The sequence below is a fragment of the Myripristis murdjan genome, chromosome 24 (assembly GCF_902150065.1).
Source record: "Myripristis murdjan chromosome 24, fMyrMur1.1, whole genome shotgun sequence".
NCBI classification, from domain to species: Eukaryota; Metazoa; Chordata; class Actinopteri; order Holocentriformes; family Holocentridae; genus Myripristis; species Myripristis murdjan.
In genome coordinates this window covers 18,196,818-18,207,439 of record NC_044003.1, presented here as the reverse complement: position 1 = coordinate 18,207,439, position 10,622 = coordinate 18,196,818, and the positions used below count along the sequence as shown (strand labels likewise).

Sequence of the window (10,622 nt, the reverse complement as noted above, 5' to 3'; positions counted from 1 at the left end):
GTACATTATAAGCATAAGAGAAGCCCCAGACTTAAAAAAGAAATGTGTTGTCATATCACACAGTTCAGCAGCATTCTTTATTCACATCCATGTACACATTTAACCATAAAAGTCTGATCGCAGGTGGCAACATCAGTGATGCTCCAAGAGTAGGTGGGGTTCTGTAATGTACGGTTTGACCTTGTGTGCGTCTTGTTACAAGACCATCTGTTTAACCACCAACTCACCCTCCTTTCTAAGTATATTTAGGCCAGCACGGTATAGATTTGCATTCATACAGCAGGTACCCTGAGGAACCAAGGTTCCTCCCACAGTCCAGTAATGATTCATGCACAACATTCAGAATACAATAGTCCATATTATGGTCAACACTGCCACAAAGCACTCCTTATTGCAGATTACCATCATGCATAGATAAGAAGAGCACATCCTTAGCTGAGTCAAAGTGATATCAGATTACTAATGGGCTATAGGTAATAATCCAAGTCACACCTTCCAACTATTGACTCAGGAAAATGGAAGCCCCCTCTGTCTATGTCACATTGTCTCTCTAGGTTTTGTTATCAAGGTGCATTAATACTTTGCATACAAACTGAAAACTGAAAGCAGTGTGAAGTAAGTGATTGTAAATGTGTGTAGTCAAAAGCAAAAAAAAAAAAAAAAAAAAACAGTCAAGAAGAAGAGAGCCACGATAAATTAAGCTTGTATATCCAACAGCTTACTCTTTCAGGGATCTTTTTTTGAACCCATTATGATAGTCATTCTGCTTTTGTAAACACGACCTTACAACAAAGCACTGCAGAATAAACCATTCTTGCCCAGCAAAGTTTCCTATTTATTTCCTCAACAAGGGAATGTTACTGAATGATTTACTTTCCAGTTTAATACTGAGTTGTGTTAAGCTCAGATAACTGGAATATGAATAGGCACATTGGTACAGGTTAGTAAGAGTAAATTATAGATTGAAGATGAAACCCTCAGTCTCAGAAGACTAAAGTTGCAGATGTTGCAGTTGGATTATGAATTAATTACTTATCCTAAACTACAATGGAATCCATTGATAAATGACTGGTTTTAAGCATCTACAATAACTAAAAAGTGTGATGTTGCTGTTTACAAACTCTGTTAGGACATGCAAATTTGGAGCACATTTCATGTTTCACTCTTTAAGCAACAGGGAGGCTCTTTTGGATCGGGTGCAATGGTACGGGAGGAAAGCTACTTTCTCTGCAGTGATAACACTAGAGCCAAGAGTGGAGAAAAGTCTGACAGATGCATAACTACAGAGCTGCTCATTAAAAACAAAAACTATAGTTAAGGGAGCCAGCTGAAGAGAATTTTTGTCTTGCCATTAGGTTTGTTTGAGTTGACTATGAGCAAGCAAATTATATTCCATGGACTGGGTACTTTGGGTGGGAAGAGGTCAGTAGACTACTCAGGCAATGCAGGTGCTGTTACTTGTCTTATTATTATGTAAAATACACAAACATTGTCTCTTTGAAGATGGCAGATGAATCCCTGATAAGTTCATTGGCCCAAGGTTAACGTCAAAGAGCAAACTAAAGCCTATAGAGAGAAAAAACTGAACCATGGCCATTGACTGCTGTGAGTCTTACATGGTCTTTTGGGCATTGGGGTCAGTGCTGACCACTTGCTAAACAGAATGGAATATATAGCAGCCAGTCAGGTTAAATTTAAAAAGATTACTTCATTCAGTTCCAAATGTTAAGGATTAACAGAACAATTACTGTCATTTCTGTTAGTTATAATGTAGACATACTTATAAGATGATGTTAAATTGGTGGTTAAATTAGTGGTTGCAAAATGATGCAATTTTCAAAGCTTTCCGGTAGAATTGAGGCTAAGTGGTGTTGACTGGTTGCATAACCAGAGAAACAAAAACATTAATTCCTAAATAGTTTCAAAATCCAGTCATCTCAGCACATAGAAATGTGCATCTTCCTAACCACATTCTGGTCATTTTCACCAATGAAGTAGTTGAAATAGCTCCCTATATAGACTATCTTTGGGCAAACAGTATATCACTGTATATGAAGTTGCACAGCCCAAAAAAATGAGAGGGCCTATGTAATGCGTGCTTGTGGTCTGTGCATCACTTAATGACAGCTGGACAGCCATCTCTCTATAATGTGATGACAATTTGACAAACCTGAGATTAAAATTAGAAAAGCATTTTTAGAAATCCTCCTTGGGCAGGCTGCCCAGATAAACCCTATTTATGGGAAACACTGCAATGTGCACTTTGTTTCCACAATAACCAGCTGCCACTATCAGCAAACATCACCTCTGTCCAACTGTCACACACATACCAGTACCGTACTCTTTTTGTTCAGAGTAACAACTGATAACAACTTTTCTACAGGAACTTTAGACATTTTTATTCTCGTTGTTGTAAACTCTTAGCTACCCATGCATCATATAACACTGCATCCTATTTATTAGTAAATTTATATTTATGAAAGAAAAGTTCAAGGCAGCTACTTTTGTGAAAATGACAGTGGCAGTTTCAACACTACAGGTGTAATAGCACCAGGTAGTGGCTAGGTATTTCTGATTCTAAAAGATGAAAAAAATAAAATATACGCCACTCCAGTACCACCACCATCAACCTTGCTGAGCAATTGCAAGGCGATAATTCTCAATTCCAGAGACAGTCTCCAGTTTACACTTCAGTCCACTTTTCTGCAGACTTGGCATTCTTGATAATCTTAGCCATGTAAGTCAGAACAGAGGGACAATGGTCCAGTTCAAGAGCACAGACCCAGGTGAAAGTCAGGGTTCTGCACTCTCAGCAAGGCTCTGAATGAGGTTAGACAAACAACAGCTGTGCCATCAGACAGCCCAGTTGATAATAGCTCTTCCGGATACTTCATGCTTGGCATCACATGGTAATGAAGAGGTGGGTGTTAAAAGTGCAGTCCATTATGCTGCTGCAGTGAGAACCGCTTTGATCAGTGAGATTGTTAAGAGTACAAACAGCCAGGTTTCTCATCAATCTAACCCTGGGGTTTTCCTCTTTTGGCCACTCTGTTCTTATCAGTGGCATATTTTGGCGGGGAAAAAACCTTCTCTCAATCAGTGTGATTGAATTGTTCCTCTTAATATGTCTGTGATGAGTAAAAAGACGGGGGCTATTCGAGTAGAGCATGCCTGAGCTATTATTTCCTTTTTATTCACTTTCCCTCCCACTCTCAATAATTCTCTCTCTCTCTCTCTCTCTCTCTCTCTCTCTCTCTCTCTCTCACCCTTCCTTTCACTCAAACACACGAACCAAAGAGCCAGTGATTAATCACAGCATTATTTTAGTTTGCCACAAATACATTCAACTCTCAAGCACTGTTGTGTTGGTTGCTTCTAGTGCCACCTGCAAACCTACACCATGCAGATCTACAGCCTCCATTGTTATCAGCAAGCCTTAACTGGTTTCACTTACAGCACTGTCACTTAGAGTCGCTCTGCTTGATATCCCCTGCATTGCAACCCACACCCCCCCAAGCTCACACACACATACATAACCACTCTCTCCCTCCATCCCCACAATGAAAATCTCTCAGGCATGTCTCATCTTTCCCACCCTTCCATGATTTTTCTCTTGTGTTTGCTCTATCCTTATTCTCCAGTGATGACTGTTGAGAATTGAATAGGCATGCATAATGTTTGTGTTGTGAATTACATAACCCATTATGTTATATCAACTGTGTACATCAGAGATTGTGGGCCAGGGAAGGCACAGCTTAATAAACCACACTAGAGACTATGTGCTGGAGCATTTTTTCTGACCGTGATATTATTCACTGTAAAGTTTCATGGATCTGATACTTTGATGTTATGCTAAATTAAAGGTTATTATGACCATTGTGGGAAAAAAAGTGGTTGTATATTGCTAACAAACAATTAAAACCTGGTAACACCAGGCTTTAATTTGCAGTTAGTTCATATTAGACATATGCATGTGTTCCCTTGGCAGTGGTTGTCACCAGCACTCAGCATTTATCTTGAGTGTGTGAGCATTGGGCCTAAGGCCACTCCAATGGCAAGATGGGCATCACACTGAGGTGTAATGTCCCGCCTGGCAACCTACCCTGAGACCTGGGTCATGTGACTACAACTAAACCAATGAGATGGCTTGCATCAGGGAAAGTTAAGCAATATGCCACTGAGAGCTTACAGGGATAGCACTTTAATTTATTCACCTGCGTCAAAATCTTGTTTAGCATCAGCTCGGCATGCTCTACAGATGCTGACGAAAAGCAGTTGGTATGGAGGGAGGAGGGCGCTGTAATCTGAGTGCTGGTGTCCGTGAGGAGTGACACCTCACATGAAATTGAATTTATTTTTGGCCTATTATTGGTTGTCTGTCGAAGAGGAAAGAAAGGTGAACCTATGTTTGGGTCCAAAATCCAAATGTCTGATTCTGTTATCAAGAACCCTTTTGTTTAGTTATTTTTAAAAGAAACAACTATAACCTTTTGGTGAAATTACATTTCTCAAACAAGATTACATATTATTTTTTTCTAATGGAATTCAAAAATGTATGTGTTATTTTCTGAGTCAAAATTTGTGAGTATTTCTTACGCCTGCTATTTACTTAAATCATAGCTTGTGTGCTGTATGGCATTGATTTAAGTTCTTGAAAAATTTGAGAGCTGACAGCATTTTGACACTATTTTAGCTAGTTTTTATAAAACGTTCTTATGCAAATGTACTGCAAACCTACTGCAAACATGTTCAGTGGGTTTTGGGTCTGGTCACTGTCAAAGCAAAGCCACGCAAGACAGTACTGCTGACTCTTCCTTGGATTTCAGATCCGCCTGACCTCACTTTGATGCATGTGTAGGGCCATTAAGCCAGAGAGGCTTTGGTTAGTGTGTGGACGATCCTGTCATAGTGACCAGTTCCAGAGAAGATAAAATATCCATGCTATATTTTGTCACCATGTTTGCCTGTAGGTTTTTTGCACTGCTGAATTACCTACTAATTACCTCACATTCAGCACGTGTTTCACATAAAGGCTTTGATTATTGCAAGTTCTGTAAATGTCAAACTTTGATTCATTTGCAAATGAAACCTTGTTCCAGTCTTCAGTAATGAAATTTTAGTATTATTTCGCCCACACTGAATGTTGATACTTGTTTTGTCATCGAATAAGTGTTTCTGAAGCTGCCACTCTACTAACATAGTTGCTGCTACAGTTACAGATGCTGTTACATCTTGTAAAGGTGTAAGCTTGATATACCTCTTTCAAATCTCTCCAGCATGCATTGTCTTGCCCACCTAGACACATTGAATTCAGTGACAAATTTGATACCAAGATGTTGTTATCAGTACTCAGGAAAACAGTTTGGCTTCAGTAAGATGTATTAATATTGTTATAAACAATATGAAAGATAAAGCACTAGCAGTAGTGGTAATAACCCATACCACATTGATTTAGTCATTATCTGGTATCTATTTGTATAAGTTCAAAATATTAGCTGAGTAAAAGAATGAATTTGTTATTAAAATCCCAAAAGGCAGGCATTGCACCATTGGACACAAAAAATGGATCCAGCAAGGTGAACAAGGTCTAATCTTTGGAGCTGGAGAGGTCAGAAGGTGCTGTAGGGACTATCAAACTGCTGGAGGATCAATATGACGAAGCTGCAAGAATCAATTTGTCATATTGAAAGGTCAATTTTATAGTTGACTATAGAAATTGTGAGCTGGGTACAGCCCTATACTCCACAGACCTATTATGTGCTTGTGTTAATTTTGTATGTTTGGTTTCCTTTTGCTTCATAACTATGAACTATATATACGCATCAAGATGTTCTTCAGACGTTTCACTGTCTCTCGGTGGTGAAGAGTGGATGGCTGCCTGACTGGAGGCTTGTAAATCTGCCTCCTTTCCGGCTCCCTCTGCTATTCTCATCACTCTCAGTCTGCTGGGTGTGAGTAGGAGGTATCTGTGGCTGGTTGCTTATCTGAACGCTAAAAAAGACTCCAGTCTGTGTCAGCATCCAGGCAACATCTTCCTTTGCTTGTCCTCCCTCCATTTTCTGTAATTACTGTTTTTCTTTACCATCATTCTCTCTAATTCTATTTTTCATTTACCCACTTTATTTCTGTTATGCATGGCCAAGGCTAGTTCTGTCTTTCCATCTCAAACCATCACTTGTATGCACATGCACACAAACAAACACCTACTGGTTCTACCAAAGCAGTGATAACCCAGTGTGATTGTATCCTGCCGCTTCAGAAGCCCTGGTTCAGTGAAAACTGTCTTCAGATGTTTACACTCAAATGATTAAAAGAAAGATAAAATACTAGGCTGTTTCTTTACTGTATTTTTGTCGTCTGGAAATGATTCTCCAGAGATATGGGCTCTATAATCCAGGTCTCTTAAAGCAAAATTAGAGGTTAATTTCACCATGTTTAACTTTGTGTAATTAACTTCATTACAACATGTTTTAAGGTTGTTACTATTTCTAGGCGATACATGCATTCACTCATACATAAATTGCTGTCCATGCTTTGTTATTAGCCTTTTCATCCTTTTCAACTCTAGCTCAACTAAAACTGCTATTCCTTAGGGAAGTGTTGCTGGAAGCTTTTCAGCTTGTCAAAACTTTGGGCTCCTGTCAGGTGAAAAAAATTCCTTTGCCACTTTTCCTTGTCCATTAGCGTCATTTAGATTTTCCAGCTGCCAATAGGTAATTGGATGTTGTCTTTCCCACTCCTATATGTGACCGCGTGCTCACACACCCACGTATACCCACACACATAATGCCAGCCTCTCTCGCTCCCTTCTACTGTGCATGTCACTCTGCAATTTAGCCTGGCTAAAAATAACAGGGTGTGATAGTGGTGATGATGACCTGACTACAACCATCGTCTTCAGTACAGAATTTTAATAGGGAGCTGTGATTCATGTGAATATGTAATGACTTTATCTATCCCCTCTCTGTTTTGTAATGTCATTACACATCATCTCTCATCTTAATGAAGCATGCTTTGCGACACTGTAGGTTGTATGCCTCTTCAATAATTCGATGAGCTGCCTGTGTGTGTGTGTTTCCATGTATCATCAGCTCTGTAGAATAACAAGGCATTCATCAAATAGCCTAACTTGCAAAGATGTTTCTCTTCCCAGCCTCAGGTATAGTAAACACCTGCATCGGCATCCAGAACCACAGTAGATATGGTTCAGTTCCCATATTTAAGTTTTAAAATCATACTGTGATTGCACATATACTCTTTGAATCACAAAACTCTTACTGCCGTGGCCAGACCTCCCTCATTTCCGTTGTTTTTGTGAACTTTTCAAACAGTACTCAGAATTATTATTTTTTTTAAGATGTGGGCACACTTGTGTGTTTCAGGTCTGTCAGTATTGATGTGAATAAAGTCCATTATTGTGAACAAGTTTAAAAGAAAACCCTACTGAGATCACAAAAAATTCCCCATACATTCTGAACAAAACAACTCCAGCAAGCATCCCTTGATTACATTTTAGATATTATTCCGAATGTAGTTCTTAAAGCAAGTACTTGCCTTCCCTTCATATATTGAAGTTAAGTTTTTGGATGCTAATTTCATAGAAAGGTCAGTGAGGACATTGGTTGTTATTGAAAAGCAAGTTTTCCCAGCCTGCTGTGTTCCCAATAGATGAATTACCCACATTTTTTGGGTCTTATTACATCTTATTACATCCATCTTATTACAAGTATGTCTGATTTGAGCTTGCTAATTTCCAGGTGTCTTTTTTCCATTCTTTTTTTTTTCTTTTTCTTTTTTTTTTTTTAACCAAAGAAATTCCCAAAATTAGGTTTTTGTACACACATTGTAAGTATAAGTTATGTCAGATGAGGACAACCAAACATGCCAAACAAGTGTCAAAATGTTTGCTCTCTTTCAGGTTTTGGTGCACACTCTTTGCACCTGGATAAAGTCTTATTTCACAATATGGATAATTTCATATCTTCATAACAAAACGATAGTGTGTTTTCTGAAAATTTGAAAAATAATGTCTATACAAAACAACCATACATGTCATGACTACTTTTTAGGATTCTGTGAACCAAATACAAATGAAAGGCACTTTCTCCTTTTTGTTTTGAAGTAACATTGTACAGAGCTATGGTTTACTTTTGTTTTCACACTTGCCTTCCCTGTTGCTCACGTCTTTTGGCTGTCCCTGTACTCCATCTCATGGTTGTTGTTTTGGAGCCTGACGTGGGAACCGGTCTGAACCATACTTTACAAAGTACCATTTTCTGGTCGGTGTCTAATTTCTTTAATACAAATGAAAGAATTCCCCCCTTTTTAGGTCCAAGTTCCTCATCTTATCTCAGTCAGGTTGAGTTCTGTTCTGTATCTGAGTGTTTGCAGGGAGTTTTGCTCTGTGTCTCACTCCTCCATGTATGTTTGTTATCAGTGTCCACGTGTAGCAATGTTGTATATAATCCAAGTAGGATCTCCGACTCAATGGCATAAAATACTGCGCTAAGGCGGCTTTTGCAACAACAGCAGTAGAAACAATGGAGGGAAGTCTCTATCGATACACATTTTTCTCTCATCCCATGATACACCTACACTGATAAATGAAGGTGTGTTTCCTTACAGGAACAGCTAGTGCCCAGTTGTAGTCCATTTGTTTTTATGTTGTGCAGTCAAATAAAACTACCATAAAACATATTCTGGTTTGCCAGCTTTCACACATCTCCTATTAAAAACATTTTTGGGACCCTTACAGTTGAATCCCTTGACTATTTCTTGGTCATAAGAATTGAACTGAGTCAAGTTTGCCCCTTTGACATTAAAAAAATATTTTGAAATGAAGGCATTGCGGATTGGTCCACAAAATAAAGAGATCATAGTTGACGCAAACACAAATGTACACATAAATGCAGCATGCTATTCACTTAACCTTTGGAATTCATTTGTCCCATCAAAGCTTATATGGCTGTTTGTGTAAAGGCTCACTTGTTAATGGATTATCTCTGAATGTCGGGTTCTGTTTTCGTTTCTGTATCTTCAGGAAATACTCTCCTGGGATACTGCTACTAAGAATGTGAACCCCAGTTTTGTTACAGCTGATAACCTAGTGTTTACGGCACTTCTCTAAACAAGCTTCTCTTTCCTCACAGGTTAGCACCAATATATTCCGGACTCTTCCACCAAGTGAAAACCCTGATTTTGACCCAGAGGAGGATGAACCCACTCTAGAGGCTGCATGGCCTCACATACAAGTAAGCAATCCTATACATCAGCATGTGTGGATTTCTCTTACCCTCTTTGTGTCTTGTAATTGTTACATGGTGCTGTTAGTTTTATGATGATTTTTTGTCTTTCATTTCCAGCTCGTCTATGAATTTTTCCTGCGTTTTTTGGAGAACCCAGACTTTCAACCCAGCATTGCAAAACGTTACATTGATCAGAGGTTTGTTCTGCAGGTAAATGTCTTAATTATATCAACTTTTTTTCTGTCCAAGATGAAAGATCCAGCTTGGCTCCATCCAACTCAAACATTGAAAACATGGAATAAAAATTGAAGCAGTAATGACCAAAACATAATGCATTTTTTGAGGGATAGCCACCTGTTTTCTGTGGACCAAGACATGTCGTCTGTCCATTGTAGCTAGTGTATGTCTGTCTTGGCTCAGTGCTTCATGACAACCCACCCGCTGCAGGAGTGCTGCAGTTTTCTTCATGAAGCTGCAGACTGAAGCAGCTAACAGGGACCACAGAGTCTGGAATGTTGGCTGGGCCACATCCGAGGTGCCTGGGCTGACTTTCCATGATGTGAGTGTGTCGTGGGGAGCTTTAAATAGCTTCCTGTTGTTTACTCTTCAGGAGAGAAAGGGACTGTGGTTGGAGAGAGTTGAGGCAAAGAAGGCCCATGCCTAACGTTTCAGTAACCATAATGCACACATTGTAATTAGCAATTTGTCTTTTGAAATGACCCTCTGACATGCTTCTGCATCAGAGTCAAAGGAGATGGGCAGAAGGGTCAAAGGACATGGCCAGAGTTGTCAAAGGACATGGGCAGCCAGTAGCAGCACCCCTGGAGTTGGCAGAGAGGTTTGATGGCTTGCTCAAAGACCTTTGGGCAGAAGTGGATAGACTTTGTTGTTGTGATCAAATGTGCAGCCTTACAGATACAGAACAGTCTTTCTAAGCACCAGACTGCCCTGAAGCCATAGAAAGTGGGTAAATTACAGTTACAGATGGATTCACAGGTGGCCCATTAAGTTGAATGCCAACTAGTAATATACTGTATATCAGCTCTGAAAGAGGTGTGACAATTCCCATTTTCACAGATGAATTTTAAAAGCAGCTTGAGACAGTCTGTGGCCAAATTGCAGGTGTATTAGCCACAAAACAGGAACATTACTTAATGTTGCAAGGGTAATTGTGAAAGCATTTGTGAAATACAGACAGACTGGATCACTAAAGGGCAATGGTGATCACAGGGCAGGACTCACTGACAAGAGATAGACTCACTACACAACTGAACACCTCTGTGACAGATTCTGTGCATAAACTGGTGTTCAGTGCCTTTCAGAAACTGCATGTGCATTAATGCACAGATGTGTATAGTGAGCAAAACACCTGGACCC

The 10,622-nt window shown here is 39.5% G+C and overlaps 1 protein-coding gene across 1 annotated transcript in view; it reads left to right on the top strand.

Moving 5' to 3' along the window:
• Positions 1 to 10,622, top strand: part of ppp2r5a (protein phosphatase 2, regulatory subunit B', alpha isoform) — a 57,343-nt gene that overhangs the window by 31,653 nt on the left and 15,068 nt on the right. The window contains exons 3-4 of the mRNA XM_030046741.1: positions 9,150 to 9,251; positions 9,363 to 9,455. Coding sequence (XP_029902601.1) covers positions 9,150 to 9,251; positions 9,363 to 9,455 — 195 coding nt within the window. The remainder of the gene's footprint in view (positions 1 to 9,149; positions 9,252 to 9,362; positions 9,456 to 10,622) is intronic.